The 17,717-nt window shown below is 42.7% G+C and overlaps 1 protein-coding gene across 2 annotated transcripts in view; it reads left to right on the top strand.

The window, feature by feature from the left end:
* The window catches only part of B3GNTL1 (UDP-GlcNAc:betaGal beta-1,3-N-acetylglucosaminyltransferase like 1), a 715,330-nt gene that overhangs the window by 80,058 nt on the left and 617,555 nt on the right, over positions 1 to 17,717 (top strand). For both annotated transcript variants that reach the window (XM_029600286.1, XM_029600287.1), the window contains exon 4: positions 16,607 to 16,671. In XM_029600286.1, coding sequence (XP_029456146.1) covers positions 16,607 to 16,671 — 65 coding nt within the window. The remainder of the gene's footprint in view (positions 1 to 16,606; positions 16,672 to 17,717) is intronic.

Here is a 17,717-nt window from a genome sequence, read left to right as displayed (position 1 = left end):
TGGGTTAGAAGCCCTTTTGAGCCTCTGCACTCTTGTTAGCATAACTTCTGACCTGCAGATCACATTTTTGTTAGTGGTCATTCGGCAGGCAGGGTCTATCTGCTACAAACCCTGGTGCCTTTCCCACCTTTTTCAAAGTTTTTTTCCTAGTAAATATTTTCTATACACATTTCTATTTACTGACTAACATTGTGCATAAGTCTGTAAAAGCAATCTGTTATCTTCGGATACAAGTATTCTACAGCCGCCCATCTGGAGGGACTCTCCAGACCCAGATAGTCAGATTTTTTTTTTTATACCAGTAAACCTAGAATGACCATAGCCAAGATCTGTATTTCTCTTGGTTAGTGAATTGTGCCCTTTTTCTGCCAGGAGGACATGGGTCTAGTGGGGCATGTCAAAGCTCACTGTCCTGGAACTCTGCATCAGATTCGAGCAGTGAAGTGGGATTTTCTCCACATATTTACAACACTCCTCTGTTTTGAAAGGGGTTCTTGACTTGAAACTGAACTTTAAATAGTCTGTCCTATGGAGAGAACTTTGAGGTGTAGAACCCAACTCCATTCCCTCCTAGGGCTCCGTTATTGGTTAGACTGCCACACACACACAAAAAAAGAAAAATAAATAATGTGAGGTTGGCCTGATGCCACCCAAAACAGTAGTGTCTTTGGCATGGTTTGGTTTTTCCCTTTTGTTCGAAGCATCCTGTAGCTTGGGAGTCCCCACATGTGAGGACTGCCATCTTGCTTGTCCTTGGAGAAAGTGAAGTTATTTACTTGTAACATTGGTTCTCCAATGGACAGCAGGATGTCAGTCCTCTCAAAATCTTTCCTGCCTCCTCTTGGAGTTGGTTTCTCCAAGTCTTAGCTTTATAATGGATTGAGAGGCCCTGCCTGGGAGGCAGAGAGGTGAATAGGACTGTACAAGTCCAGTAGGGCATTCTCCCGGACTCCATCTGATGTCACCCACATGCAAGGACTGACATCCTGCTGTCCATTGGAGTACCAACATAACAGGTAAGTAACTTTCACTTTCCATAGCTTTATTGTGTGCTAAGTGAAAAAATACATTTTACAATTTGTTTTAAATCTAATTGCTAGTTTCATGGAGTTTCCCCTAGTCCTAGTGTTATTTGAAAGGTAAATAACCATTTTCTATTTACCTGTTCCACCCTACTCTGAAATTTTATAAATCTCAATCATATCCCCTTTCAGTCATGTCTTTTCCAAGCTAAAGAGCTGTAATCTGTTTAACCTTTCTCTATAAGGGAGCTTTTCCACCCCCTTTATCACTTTTTGTCGCCCTTCTCTGTACCTTTTCTATGTCCACTATGTCTTTTTTGAAATGGGACGACCAGAACTGCACACAATTCTTGATGTGTGGTCGCACTGTGAATCTATACAAAGGCATTATGATATTCTCAGTTTTGTTCTTTCCTTTTCAAATAATTTCTATTTGCCTTTTTGACTACCGTCATTCACAGAGCTAAAGATTTCAAGGTATTGTCCAAAAGGATTCCAAAGAACTTTTCCTGGGTGATGACTCCTAACATGGAACCCAGCATCATGTATTTGTAGTTGGGCTTATTTTTCCTTAGGTATGTTACTTTGCACTTGTCCACATTAAATTGCACCTGTCATTTAGAAGCCTAGTCTCACAAGATCGTTCTGCAGTTCCTCACAATCTGTTGCTGTTTTAATGACTCAAAACAATTTTGTTTCATCTGCAAGCTCAGTCACCTAACTCATTGTTCCTTTATTTAGATCATTTATGAATATGTAAAATAGCACAAGTCCCAATGCAGACCCATGGGGCACTCCACTAATGACCTTTCTCCATTTGGAATCCTGACCATTTCCTAGCGTGTAGACAGATGGACTCAGGATCAGTGGGTTTATGCTCCCTTGTCAGCAGATGGGAGACGGAGCAAGCTGACGTCACAGTATATATAGTCCTGCAGTGACCCCAGCCTGCCAGTATTTTCCATCTCCAGCAGATGGTGGATGTGTATCTCCCTATGGGGATTGCTTCGAGTTTTTTTTGAAAGGAGAAATCTGCTCCTGCCTCCAGTGGTGGTTGCAGGAGGATGAGCTGAGAAAGGGAGTTCCCTTGTCCATTCCGACCTGGTTGGTACTCATGACAGGTGCAAGTCTTCATGGCTGGGGGTGCTTACTGTCTGGAGTTAATGGCCTAAGGGCGTTGGAATGCTGAAGAGTCCTGCTGGAACATGAATCACCTGGAAGTCTAGGCAGTATGTGCGCATGCTTGCAGTTCAGCCACAGGCTGCAGGATCAAGCGGTTTACACGATGTCAGACAACGCAATGATGGTGGCCTACATCAATCTCCAGGGAGGAGTCAAGAGCCAGTAAGTGTCGCAGGAAATAGAACAGCTCAAGGAATGGGCAGAAGGTAATCTACAGATCTCTGCCTCTCACATTGCAGGAAAAGACAATGTAAAAACGGACTTTCTAAGCAGGGAGAGTCTGGACCCAGGACTGTGGGTGTTGTCAGCTGAGGTGTATCAGCTGATTGTGGATTGTTGGGGCCTTCCATGGCAAAGATATTTGAGAGGTCACCCTTTTCTCACAATTTTTGTCAAGGGAATCTGGATTTTCCTCCTGGAAATAAAAACTGCTGACTTCCAGTAATGGAAATTAAAGAGTATTACACAATTGCAACATGTTATGAAGAAGGGGATGAGATCATGTCATTTGTGGGGCTAAAATAGCAGTATGCTCTAAATGATAATAGTTATTGTTCTTATATTCAGCTGCAGCAATGCGAAGGTTCCTCGATTCTACAGTCGCAGGAGAGATCCATGGTCCCTGGGAATAGATTCTCTCGTGCAAGGTCTGGCCGGAAGACAGATTGCTTTATGCCTTTCCTCTGTGGCACTTGCTGGGCAGGATACAGTAATTTGCAAGATCGAAGGCCATAGTGGGCTAGTACTCCTGGTAGCCGGACTAGCCCAGGCATCCGAGGTATGCAGATTTGTGAAGACTCCTGGTGGAGACCCCCCTTCGCCTTCTGGCGCACATGGATATGCTATAGCAAGGACTGGTTCTTCACGAAGGTCTGACTCTGTTCTGTCTTATGGTTTGGCTGTTGAGAGGGCTCGCATGTTGAAGCATGGTTATTCCTCTGCGGTGATTGCCACCTTATCCCGTGCTCGCAAGTTCTCCACTTCCTTGGCTTATGTGAGGGTTTGGAGAATTTTTGAGGCCTGGTGTGAGGAAGGGTGGTGGTCTTCCTCGTTCAGTTAAGATCCCACTATTTCTCGACTTTTTGCAGGATGGGTTGAATAAAGGATTGGCCCTTTAATTCCTTAAAGGTGCAGGTTGCAGCTCTTACCTATTTCAGGGGCCAGGTGAATGGTGGTTCATTGTCGTCTCACCTTGATGTGATCCGCTTTTTGAAGGGAGTGAAGCAGCTTAGGCCGCCCTTGAGGTTACCGGTTCCCTTGTGGAGTCTTAATTTGGTGCTGGATTTTTTGGTGGGTCCTACGTTCCGACCGTGGCGTAGCCTTTCCTTGTGGTTGTTGATCTTGTGTTCTTGGTGGCTATATGTTTAGCTCGTTGAATTTCTGAGCTGCAGGCCTTGTCTTGCCAGGAGCCGTTCCTTCGGGACACTCCGGGGGCATTACAGCTGCATAGTTTCATCCTTCTTACCCAAGGTGGTCTGGGACTTTCATTTGAATCAGTCCATCTCCTTGCCGTCCCTGGATAGGTCAGGAATGTGGAAACGTATTGCCTCTTGCACTCCTTGGATGTCAAGAGACTTGTCTTGTGGTATCTGGAGGTTTCTGACCTTTTTCGAAAGACGGATTGCCTGTTTGTTCTCCATGGCGGGAGTAAGCAGGCTGCTCTGGCTTCATGGGCTACCATAGCTCACTGGATTAAGGAGGTAGTTACGGCCGCATATGTAGATGCTGAAAAGCCATTGCCTACTCAGGTTAGGGCGGAGGTTAGTTTGTTGACTCCCGTCGATATCTGCCAGATTTTATCATCTGGATATGCTGGCCTGGGAGGATGCAACCTTTGCATGTGCGGTGTTGACTGGACCGTGGGCAGCCTCCCACCCTGTTGGGGAGTAGCTTTGGTACATCCCATTGGTCCTGAGTCCATCTGTCTACATGCTAGGAAATGGAGAAATTACTTACCTGATAATTTTGTTTTCCTTAGTGTAGACAAATGGCCTCAGCTTCCCACCCTCGACTGCCGCATGAGTGTGTCAATAGTCCTTCTGTAGGGCTCTGGGTTCCCAGAGATTACTACTATATGTTCATCCAATTCCTAGCTTGGGCTACCTAGAATCTTACGTGAGTTCAGTGTTTCTTCTCTTTTGAGTACAGTTCTGGTTACCTCTTTTTAATCATGTTTTAATCAAGTTTTTTGCTAGTCTGTTCACAGTTACTTTTGAAAGCTGGTGTCACAGAAGGAGTATATATACTGTGACATCAGCTTGCTCAGACTCCATCTGCTGGTAGGGGAGTATAAGTCCTGAGTCCATCTGTCTACACTAAGGAAAACAAAATCATCAGGTAAGCAATTTCTCCATTTAAGCCTGCCTTCTGTTTCATGTCTTTTATGCAGTTAGTAATCCACATTACGATACTGCCTCCGATCCCATGATCCTCCAATTTCCTGAGGTGTCTTTCATGAGGAATGCTGTCAAATGTCTTCTAAAAATCCAAATACACTATATCAACCAGCTCACTTTCTGCATATTTATTTTCACCTTCAAAAAAATCTAGTAAATTGGTAAGGCAAGACTTTGCTTTGCAAAAACTATGTTGACTGTTTCCCATTAAATAATGTCTATGTGGTCATTAATTTTGTTTTTAAGAATAGCTTCTACCATTTTGTCCAGCACCAACATCCGGCTCACAGGTCTATAGTTTTCTGGATCATCCATAGAGCCTTTTAAAAAAAATAAATTGGCATCACACTGTCCCCTTCCCTAGTCTTCAGGTACTGTAGCTGTTTTAAATTATAGGTTGCAAATCACCAGAAATAGGTCTGCAATTTCATGTTTGAGTTTCTTCAGAATCCTGGGGTAAATACCATCCAGTCTCTGTGATTTATTATGTTTTAATCTGTCAGTCTGATTTATTTCATAGTCCAGTCTTGCAGTGATTTCATTTTGTCGCTCAGTCATCACCATTAAAAAATGTTTTCGGTGAGGGTATGACACTGACATCCTCCTTACACATTTTCATTGGTAGCTCAAGGTGAATTACATTCAGGTACAATAAGTATTTCCCTTTTCCCACGGGTTTTCAATCTGAGGCAAATTTTCAAACAAGTGCATGTGGCGGCATACTGTATATGCTATCATATTTTATAATATGCACATATGATATGTATATGTTGTATAAAATATGCGTAATTCTACCATGAAATATACGCTAATACATAGGCTTACACACAACACATGCAATGCATTGAAACTAGGTATATCAATGGATAGAATGCCCACCTGTTTGAACACCTGGAAAAATTTGAAATTCTCTCACCATTGCAACATGGTTTTCGTAAATGTATGAGCACCGAAACTCTACTCGTCTCTCTTATCAATACCATACTTACTGGGTTCGACAAAGGTCAATCCTTCCTACTAGCCATGCTTGACATTTCTGCGGCCTTCGATACTATTAATCACAACATTCTCATTACACGGCTCAAGGAAATCGGCATATCTAACACCCCACTGCAATGGTTTGAAGCTTTCCTACAAGGACGGCAATATAAAGTCAATTTTGAAAACCATGAATCGCAACCATACAGTATAAATCATGGAGTACCACAAGGATCTGCCCTCTCCTCTATTCTCTTTAATATTTATATCCTCCCTCTGTCACCTACTGACAGAACTTGGCCTTATATACTTCATCTATGCAGATGATGTACAAATTATTATCCCCATCACTGACTCCCTTAATGATGCCCTTAAAACATGGGATACTGCCCTCACCGCAATTAGTAACCTTCTTACTAGCATCAATCTGGCCATTAACCCCGATAAAACAGAACTTATGGTCATTTCCCCACAGAATCACAAAAACACAATTGCTGCCACTCACACATCACTCATTTCTCCTGACTTCACTAACACTGTTAAAAACCTTGGAGTCACATTAGACAACCACCTTAATTTTAAAAAACATAACATTATTAAAGATGGGTTCTTCAAACTACACACTCTAAAAAAAAAAAAAAAAAAAAAAAAAAAAGAGACCATTACTTTACCAACACGATTTCCGTACTGTACTGCAATCCCTCATTTTTTCGAAAGTTGATTATTGTAATGCCCTTCTCCTAGGCCTACCCAAAACTACCATTCTTCCACTACAAATGCTTCAGAATGCAGCAGCACGCATTCTCACCAACACCAGAAAATCGGAACATATTACTCCCATACTCAGAGATCTGCACTGGCTCCCCATTGCGCAGAGAATCATGTTCAAAACCTTATCTCTAATATACAAGACCCTACACAATGAAAACATGACACAGTTCAATAATGAACTTTACTTCCACAAACAGTCCAGAACCCCTAGAACACAACATGCAGCCACCTTACACACCCCCACACATAAAACCACCACTCTTGAGTCAACTAGGAAGCGTGCGATAACCATAGCCGGACCGAACTGTTGGAACAATATGACACTGGAGTTACGGCAAGAAACATGCCCAATAAAATTTAAGCAAAAACTGAAAACATGGCTTTTCCTACAGGCTTTTACTTAACCCTTACGCTCTCCTCTCTCCCTTACTCCTACAGCCTTGCCCACTAATGTACTTAAACGTACATCCCCTATTTCTTTATCGCCACACCTAACTTTTTGTTGGCAATTATTCATATCGATTGTATATCAATTGTATATAAGACTTCTATCCCATTTCTTTCTCTCATACCCAGCTTTTCTCTTTTCCAATTGTGTTTTTATAAAATTCATTCTATTTATAGACTTATATATTCAGTGAGAACAATTTGCTTTGTACCACTATATTATTTTTCCCTTTCATTGTTCCACTGTTCTCTCCCCTCCCCCCCAGTTAACAAGTTTATTGTAAAGCACTATTGCATATGTTCGTTAAGTTTATTGTAAAGTTTATTGTTTATTGTAAAGCACTGTTGCACATGTTCGTTCTATTTGGCACAGCTGCAATGTTTGTTAATTATGAACAGATGTGAGGTTACTAAACAAATGTCGGTATATAAAAACTGCAAATAAATAAAATAAAATATGTGTATATATTTTAAGCATGAAAGTAAACTAGGACTTACTCATGAAAGTCCCGATTTACACACGTCGGCCAATTTTAAAACATGTGCCATTGAGGAAATTAACCAGTTTACCAGTTAGTCCACTAGTTTGCCCAGTCCTTCCATTGAGACCCTCCTGATTCTTCAGCCTGAACTCTCCCCAGTCTATCCAGACCTCCTACCCCGACAGTACTCCAAAATAAACATATTTAATATCACTTAAACTAGATGATTCTCAGGTGTGAAAATATGCGAGTAAGTCAGAAAAATGTATGAGTGTGTCTTTTAAAATAGCAACTTAATTTAGCAGGGAAGTGTGCTTTGACTGCCCCTCTTGATTTGAAGTATGTCTTTCATGCTGTTTATCGTAAACTGCCAAGAGGATGGTCAAAGTGTATTTTGATATCGCCATGTAAATGGGCTTGGGTCAATGTGGCAAGGATATATTTGAGAGGTCATCCTCTTTCTCACAATTTCTGTCAAGGGAATCCGGATTTTCTTCCTGGAAGTAAAAACTGCTGACTTCCAGTAATGGAAATTAAAGGGTATAACACAATTGCAACATGTTATGGAAGGAAGGGGATGAGATCATGTCATTTGTAGGGCTAAAATAGCAGTATGCTTTAAATGATAATTATTGTTCTTGTATTCTGCTGCAGCACTATATAGTCTCATTGCCTGTGAAGGACTTGGACAGCTTTTTTGGATTCTCTGGATGATCTTTTTAATCTAGAAGTTTTGAGGGAGTTATCTCTGCACAGAATATGGAAAGATATATACACATTTGTGCTGGATATACATCTTGAGACATTGCTGACCCGCTGGAAGATTGTGATATTTGCTCTAATATCACAAACCCGCTGGGTTTGTGATATTAGAGCAAACGTTGACATTTTGTTTTAAACATATTAAGAATCTTTCTTCTAACATATCTATGATGGTTTCGCAATACAAATTTCTGAGAAGGGCATAACTCTCACAAGTGTGTGCTGGTAAATCTACAACAGATATCTCTGTCAAATTTAAAACCAATGTAGATATGCTGTCACACATTTTTTTTTGGAATTGCAAGGAAATTCAATGAATCTGGACCAAGATATCGGACTGTTTTTAAGAATTTGAGTTATATGATTCCCACTACCCTGAAGCACTGTTGTTTAAACAATTTCCACCAGTGCTGTTTAAAATGAGGGGAAATAGATTTTGTGGGGAAAGCATTTGTTATAGGAAAGTAGTCTATTCTCCTGAATTGGAGGAAGGATGCAGTGCCTTCTTTCTGGCAATGGCGTAACCAGTTGCATGTTATGATGCAAATGGACAACATGGCCTCGTAACTATACTTTTAAATGCCAGAGAATATTTTTGGCAATTTGGGAGCTGTATATTCAGACTTTACCTCCAAGAGTGATAAGCCTAATTTTAAATAATGATTTATAAGCCAACATTCAGACTGTATGTTCATATTCCTGAACCTAAGGTAACATGAAAGGGATGGAGAGATGTGTGGTTCAGGGATGGGACTATGGAGATGTGATAGAGGGGGTGTTTATAATGGGAGAGATGTGGACAATCTGATGGGGGCGGTATTAACCTGTGCTTAGCCTAATTGGTATTTTTCTTGGCTTTTGCTAAGGGGTTTGCATTACTATGTGATCATCTATTGTGATTCGTTTGGGTAGGAGGGAGGTGGAGGGGAGAAAAACTGGGGGGGGGGGAGGGAAGGATATGTATATATTTGCAATTACCTTCGAGGTGCATAAGAAACACTTTGAAGGGTTTTTGGTAATGTATTCTGCTGTCAATAAAGCATTTAAACATAAAATAGCAGGGAGTCCGAGGAGGAGTGAGAGAGAGTGGGATTCTAAATCGATACCAGCACTCGGAGAGACTAACCTTGGCAAGTCTTGTAGGTGAGACACCCCGGAACAGCATTTGGGACCAGCTGTGGAGCCCGACAAGAGGCGGTGCCCGAGTGACGACATCATGCTGCTTCTGCCGATATAACTGGTCGGCAGATGGCGCGCTGCCTAAGCTGCGCGCTCCATAAGGGGCGCGCGGCTTGGTCCGGCTTAGGCCGGCGAAGGCTGGAAGGCTGGCCCCTTTTAATTGCTGGTTTAGTTTTTTGATCCCTTTACTCGTCAACCTCCTTAAGTACAAATTGAGTATAAGAGTGTAGGTGATAAGCCTTCAAGTTGTGTTTTTATGTATTTCCTTGATTGGCAATCAATATGCCACATACCTAATGAAAAGGTAGAGTCAGACAGGAAGCCTCGACCCCTGCAAGACTCTCCTCAGTGCAAACAACTAAGACAGGCTTTTATTCACCAGTAGAATAGATAACCCTGGAGTGTCCTGTTAAAGTAGATGAAGAGCAAGCATCTCTCCTTTTGGGAGAGGTTAGTCTAAGTCCCGGGGCTCCAACAACCCACCCCAAAGTATTGCAACCACCAATGAACTAGGCTCTTCAGTGTGACTGAATCGAGCCCGATCGATTCCGTCAATGAACTAGGCTCTTCAGTGTGTCCAAAGAATCGAGCCCGATCGAGGAAGATCTTGGACTGGGATTAGCAATGCCAAAAGAGGAAGGAGATTTAGTGCTTCCTTCCCAGTGGGTAGGAATCAGCAAAGGAATAACCTCTGCTAGAGGAAGAGAGCCCGCCTCCCCCCTGGGGAGCTACGACAGGCAAGAACTCTCTATCTCAATCTTTGAATTCTATACCTACTGTATTAGCAGGGAATCCACAAAATGTAACTATGGATATGATTTGGCAAGCTATAGTTGTATTACAAACTAACATTTCAAATTTAAATAGCAATATAAAGGATATGCAAACTGCTTTGTTTAATTTGAATCCTATCGTGACTAATCATGTGGAGACCTTATTGAAAGTAGAGGAAGATATAAAACAAATTAAAAGTGTCAAACATCTATAGTTCAAGGAGAATCCATTTTGTCTAGAAAAGTTGAAAATATAGAGAATTCTATAATTTAAGAATTATAAATTTTCCAAAATGTAAATTAGTATCACCTAAGGAACAATTGAGGAACTATTTTCTGGAGGTGTTGTCTTTACCCCCGGAGAATTTTCCCTCAATTTCAAGTGTTTACGTCATTAGTTGGAAAAATGAAGGAATGTCTGATCCAGGCAGCTGTTGAAACATCTTTTAGAGGCATCCTTTAGTTCCCAGACTGAAAAAAGAGGAACTCTTTTGGTTAAGTTTAACCTTTCTTCTGAAAGGGATAATATTTTGAAACTTTTTTTGGTGAATAGAACCTCTTTATATCTGGGACAAAAGGTATGGATCTATCCAGACCTAGCTAAGGAAACTCAATTAAGAAGAGAGAAATTTTTAACTTTAGCAAATCAAGCAAGAACCTTTGGAATACAAATAGTGGTGAGATTTCCCTGCAAATGCATAATGCGTATGGAAGGGATAAGATACTTTGAACCTCAAAGCTCGTCGCGACCATAGGGAGGAAGTTGAGACTCAAATCCAGTAAACAGTTGGAATAGAATTAAATATTCTGCTATACCCTCATTTGAATGGTAAATTTGGTTTATTATTGTGATTGCTCATGTATTGGATCTCCCTTTTATGGTTTTGTAATGAGGAAAAGGATCTAATATGTTATGGAAAGTACTTATTTGGTTGAAGTGTAAATTAATCCTATGTCCTGATTTGAGTTCAATATTGTTGAATATGTAATATTGAAATTTTGAAAATAAAAAATAAAAAAACAAAAAAACATAAAATAGCAACTTAGATGCATAATTGTTAGCCCCACCCTGGAACACCCCTAGATCACTTCTGTTTTACAAATGTATGTGTGCACGAAAGTGAACATACGCATGTATTTATGACTTTTATAAAATACAGAATACGCAAGTAGAGGCTACAATATTTTGAGCATGCAACATTTTGAAAAATTCACCTTTGTTTGTACCTGAGGCAACGGAAGGTGAAGTGACTTGTCCGAGATCACAAGGAGCATCAGCAGGATTTGAATCCTGGCTTGCTTGGTTCTCGGCATGCTGTTTTAACCACTAGGCTACTCCTGACTGATTGCAGGAGTAGCCTAGTGGTTCGATTGGGGGCTTCTAAGGATTGCCATGGGAATACAGACACTTTCACCTCTAGGACCGGGTGGATCAGGGAATTGGTTATAGATGGCTCAGAAATTTGGCAGAGATATCCGCAGCTTTACACATATGGGATTAAGGATCCTATTTACCAGAATGCAATTACATATGTTAAAGCATTTTAGAAGTAAATAGGCCTCATTGAGATAAATGGGGGCCTATTTATTAACAACACAAGTTAATCTACAACAATATGCAATAATGCGTTATAGTATTTTGATAAATAGACTGGTAGAGGAACTGAACTTTTCATCTTTAGGCCTGAATGGCTGTAGACATTTTCACATTTGGCAGTTACTCTGATTAGGGTTGGTACTAATTAAAAGTCATTGTCATATAAAAGGTGCTTGGCTGACTTTGTGAAATGAGTCTGTGATCTCTACCCTTTAGTGGCAAGGGCTCTCCATCCCCCAAAAACCACTATCACACTTTAGAGTAATTGGTAGCCTTTATTGGCAGTCTCAGCATAGAGACCAAAGATTGAAGCAGAAATGAAACCAAGTTATGTTCTCACTTTTCAGAGGTGGTCTGTCCACAACACTGTGGAAAGGAAGAAGCGTGGATATTCAGCTTCCTGTTCTGTATGTGTTCTGTGAACAAATGAAGGATTCTATTTTTAGTGCTGTCAGTTTGATACCTTTCAGCAGGACTGAAATATTTGCTGGTAAAAAAAAATAAATAAATAGTGTTTGAGTACTGATAAATAACATGAAAGCATGAATTAAAAGTAGTACAGGTAATAACCTAGAGCTTATAGAAAACATGTAGTATGTATTAGCAACATAAATACCAAGCTGCTAGAACTGAAAACCAGACTTTATTGTCCTTCCTCCTCCTCCAGTCAAATATACAGCTATTTAACTTTTGTATAACACTGAGTGTACACATCAGAGCTGGCACTAGGGCAAATGGTACCCTGGGCGAAAATCATTGATGGCTCCGTATCTCCTGATAATCTCTGTAACCCCCTTCTGACATTATTCCCTCTTCTCCCTCCATCCATTCTCCTGGCATTATTCCCCCTTCCTGGCATGCACTTCCTCCAGGCATTCTCCCTCCCTCCCTGCAAGCACTTTCTCCCCTCTTCTCCCTCCTTCCATCCATTTGCCTCTTCTCTCCTCCCTCAACATTTTCTCACTCTTCTCGCCCTCCCTCCAAACATTCTTTCCCTCCTTCCCCTACCTCCCCTTCTTTCCAGTATTCTCTCCTCCCACTCTTAAGGCACTTCCTCCCCCTCCATTCTGACTCTCCAGGCCTGGCTGCTCCACTCCTCCTCACTCATGGATAGCGCTTTTCCTGTCCAGGATTCAGAGCTGCTTTAAACACTTATGAGGACTCTGAGAAAACGTCTGTGTATGGGCCCCCTTTTAGTTTTTCCAGATTGACCCTCCCACAACCCCATTTCACACCACCCACTTATACCCCCACCCAATCAGAGTCCCCCTACCATAATTTCTGCTCAGTCTCCGAGTACCTACTCTCCCAAAGCATCCCTGAGTCCCAGCTCTACCCACCATCTTCCACATTTCTAAATCCCTCAATTCCCCCATCTTCCCTCACAATCCAAATACTGTTTCCCCCCTGCCCAGTCTTCTAGTCACTACTGCACCCTCTGTTCTCCAAATCCTGCTCTTCTCATCCCTCCTCTCAAAAAGAATAAATATTTCAAAACATGATTAGAACATCCAATAATTAAAAACTCATAAAAAAAAGTTATACATTTTCCAAAACGAATAAAATATTTCAAACTAGCAGACACAACAAATAACACTTAATCATTAAACTAATAAAGATTAAAAATCTCGTGCAGTCCATTCCTGGAATTTTTTGATTTCCAGTTACCCTGAGATAGTTGAGGATTGGAGAGGTAAGGGGGGGCCACACAAACTTTCTTTTCTCTCCCTCACGCACACACAGGCTCTCCCTCTATCCGTCTCCCCACAAATACATACACACAGGCTCTTCCACTGTCATACACAAACATACATACACACACACGCACTGACATACATATATGCATATGCACTCACACACACACTATCTCTCGGTCTGTTACACACAAATACAGGTTTTCTCACACACACCCTCTAAACACACACACAGGATCTGTCACTTTTTTTCACTCACAATCACACTCACACTCTCTCTCTTTCTCATATATCCCCCTCTCTTGGCCTTCTCTGGCGCCTCTTTCTTGGGTGCCAAGGGAGGGGATCTGCAGCAGCTTAAGCCTTTCTTTGGTAGCTGTAGCAGCCCTACCAGATCTTGGTCTCTCTTTGGTCGCTAGATCTTCTGTGGTGTTCCTTGCCTCCCGGCACCCTGGGCAACCGCCCAGCTTGCCGTACCAAAAGCTGGTCCTGGTACGCATACTTGTCAGGGTAAATAGAAACCTAAGTACAAGGATACAGTCAGAGGTTAGCACAAGTCATGTACTTGCTATCGATAAGGAACATCCTTACTGTAAAGAACTTAAATCCATTATAGATTGTATTAGGAGATCTATTGTCTGAAGATGGAGTCCATGTAAACTTGAACACTCCATATACTGCATCATTTTTGGATTATTCTTACATTTGTCAAATAAATGGTATTACAAACTAACAGGTCGATACAGTAACGTGCGGTTAAAGATTCCCCGTCTGTAACGTGCTGGGAGCGCACAATACAGACGAGTAAGGCGATCCAGCGATACAGTCTCCAGTTTCACGCGTCCTTAGCGCTTCGTAAAATAGACACATAACCCTTTCCGCAGGCAGCATGTATATGATGTGTAAATGAACGAATTAGCTGTACAATGAAGGAATTAGCTATTCCCCTCCGATACTGTAACGGGCGCTGATGATATCTCCTTAGTAACCCGCTGTTTTGCCGCGGCCTTAACGTGTTAGTTTACCGCCTCCCCCTAGTAGGAGTTAGGACTGTGAGTCTAGTAACAAATCCATCGACACCGCTTAAGATACTCAAACACAATAAAAAAAAAAAGCGATACAGAGATGATCGAGAAAATGTAATGCTGTGGGACACACAAAACCTGTCAGAAAAAAAAATAAAAATTTTTAAATACCTGTCGGAGGGCCGCGTGGGTCCAGGCGGCCGGCGGGATCCGGGGGGCGGGTGGTCGCGTGTTAAATCTAGGCCGCGGGCGGGTGGGCGCCTGTTCCAGGCAGCGGCGGGGGCGGGTGGACGCGCGTTAGTTTCAGACGGCCGGCGGCGGGTGGTCGCGTGTTAAATCTAGGCCGGGTCGCACAGACGCGCATTCATCCAGGCGGAGGAGCCGGCTGCTTTCGCCGCATTCATTCACTGCCGGTGGGGGCTGCCTCCGGCAGCCCCCACCGGCAGTGAATGAATGCGCGCCTGTGCGACCCCCAGCGATTCGGCGCTCAAGGTGTGACGTCACGACGCCCGACGTCACGGCATGTGACTGCCTTGAGCACCGAATCGCAGGGGTCGCACAGGCGCGCATTCATTCATCCAGGCTGCTTTCGCCGCCGGCTCCTCCGCCTGGATGAATGCGCGCCTGTGCGACCCCTGCGATTCGGCGCTCAAGGTGTGACGTCACGACGCCCGACGTCATGGCATGTGACTGCCTTGAGCGCCGAATCGCAGGGGTCGCACAGGCGCGCATTCATTCACTGCCGGAATGAATGCAGGCTCCTCCGCCTGGATGAATGCGCGTCTGTGCGACCCGGCCTAGATTTAACACGCGACCACCCGCCGCCGGCCGTCTGAAACTAACGCGCGTCCACCCGCCCCCGCTGCCGCCGCCTGGAACAGGCGCCCACCCGCCCGCAGCCTAGATTTAACACGCGACCACCCGCCCCCCGGATCCCGCCGGCCGCCTGGACCCACGCGGCCCTCCGACAGGTATTTAAAAATTTTGTGTTTTACACTTCCTGGTGCCTGTCATTTCAAATGTCATTTGAAATGACAGGTACCAGCGCACCCAGGTTACTGTATAGGCGCTGTATTAAGCGCCTATACAGTAAAATGGGTTGCGCGGGCATAACCCTTCCCTAACGCTTCACAGCCGCGGCATGCATTTGCATGCAATTAGAAGAGAGTATCAGGCGCTAGGTCAAGAGAACTGTGCGTGCGGGGAGGAAGGGTGCGCCTGACACTGCCGCACTGTTTCTACCGCGGCCTTACAGTATCGAGCTGTAATCTAGGTTACACCAGCAACTGAAGCTTTTGTATAAGGATAGCTTCCTTAAAGTTTTTTTCTCTAAATTCTTTTGACATTCAAGACATTCAAGATATTCTTTTGACATTCAAAAAGAAGCTAAATACTTGGCTATTCACCCAAGCCTTCCCTGAGAGCTTAAGATCACAAGAAGCGATAGACAGTATCTATACCACTGTACATATGTTTGAGCTCGTACTTTGTTGCAGTTTATCATGTTGTTGAATGTCTCCCTGTAAGTTCTTTCTCAACCTGTTTTAATGTATTCCGCCCTTGAGGCGACAGTTCAGTTCTATGTAAACCGGTGCGATATGTATTTTATACAGGAACATCGGTATATAAAAATTAAAAATAAATAAATATTAAACAATGTGTAATTGGATTGGAGTATATTGGGATTAAGATATTGTAGACTCTTACAAAGCCATGTGTCTCTGGAGAGTACAATGCCAGCATTTGTGATAAATCTTGTGTTGTTTGCTGGGTAGTCCTCTAGTAAGTAACTTTGGCAATACTGTCAGAGAACTCACAACTTGCTGAAATAGACTGACAGACCTACCCATACAAAAAAAAAAAAAAAGATTCTCAAATCTGGCCTTCAAAGTCCCCAAACAGGTCTGAGAGCAAATGTAAAGCATTATATCTTATGAATATTCATTATGGAGTCCCTAAGAACTAGATCTCTTTTGGTTCTTTGAGGGCTGAATATGAAAACCATTGAGCAAACAGCATCTGTAAACTGCAAAATATTTAGGAAAAAAATAAATTCCTGTCTAGTCTCTGGTTCGGTTTGGGTAAGAGGAGTTTGACAGTCTGAGAGTATTCCTGAAGATCCCTCCCCTCTCCATTTCTGTATGGAGGGTTGGCCTTCTCACACTTTGCACTTGCCAGTTCAGCAAAGCTAAAGGCCCCCTTATGGTTCATATCTCATTAACAGTAACATAATCCAAGCTGAGATGCTGATTAACATTATAATATAATAACTCTGTTCATTTACTTTTTGCTCAACAGTTGGGTTTGCGAAAAACCAAGCAATTTTGCAGAGCTCTGGGATGTACCTGTGTTTTCTGGACTCTGTAAGTAAATGTCAATTTAGTTTTGCAAGTGTACTCGTTGGCAAAGTCTTATTTTTATTTGCCTAGTTTGTTACATTTTCCCACGGGTCTTATACAATCATCAAATCTTTGTTTTTCCGTTCTCCACTCCCTCCCACATACACACCACCAATAATTGTGTATATCAGTACAAATAAATGGGATCCTAATGATTTGGCTTATTTTAACGAGCTGCCAGATTATCTAAAAAATGGTTTTCAACATGTGGGAAATAAGGTCCTAAACCTTCAGGTTTCCTTTTGATTTTGTGTGTCAAATGCCACACATGTCTTCTAGAAGTGACAATTTGAGTCTGAAAGTAACAGTACTACACTTGTTTACACAAATCCCCAGGTGTCTGAATGCCTTTATTTTGTCAGTAAAAAAATATCGCAGCTCCGTGTGATTGTTTAATTGCCGCTGTTGCTTTCACGTGAATGGTTACTGTCAAAGTGCAACTTGGTGGATCAAGACCAGACTGATTTATTTAGTTTGTGCACAGTCATGGAGTCTGACAGCAGCTTTATCAGTGGGTAAATGGAGTTCCTGAAGCCCTTCGTCCCAGTTTAATCAGACCTGAATATATACTCCTCAGCAACGTGGGTCATAGTTTGAGCTGTATTGCAGCTGCAGCCTGGGTGATTCACAAGACTCCACTGAAGTTGAATGGCTGCAGAGAGACTTTGGTCAGTCCAATAACTGGGAGACACCGCAGTTGCTACGGAAGATTGAAACCAGGTGGACAAACGGGGAGGTCTGATTTTAGGCATAGGTTCTGCTTTGTGGGTGCTTGAGCACCCTTGATATTGTCTCCTACGTGCCTGTGGGTCAGGAGCTGAATGCCCCATGCTGCAGGGCCAAGGAGGAGGGCAGGAAAGAAGCACTCATGTCTCCCTGCTACTGCCCCCACCTCTCAGGAAGCCACAGGGGAGGGCAGGCGCGAATCAACTGGTCTCCTCTGCTGCTACTCCTGCTTCCTTCTGCGGCTCATTGATCAGACATTCCACAGCTAGCCAGGAGGCTGCAGG

This window comes from Rhinatrema bivittatum, chromosome 4 (genome assembly GCF_901001135.1).
Source record: "Rhinatrema bivittatum chromosome 4, aRhiBiv1.1, whole genome shotgun sequence".
In the NCBI taxonomy this organism is placed as follows: Eukaryota; Metazoa; Chordata; class Amphibia; order Gymnophiona; family Rhinatrematidae; genus Rhinatrema; species Rhinatrema bivittatum.
This window is presented reverse-complemented; position numbering and strand designations above follow the sequence as displayed.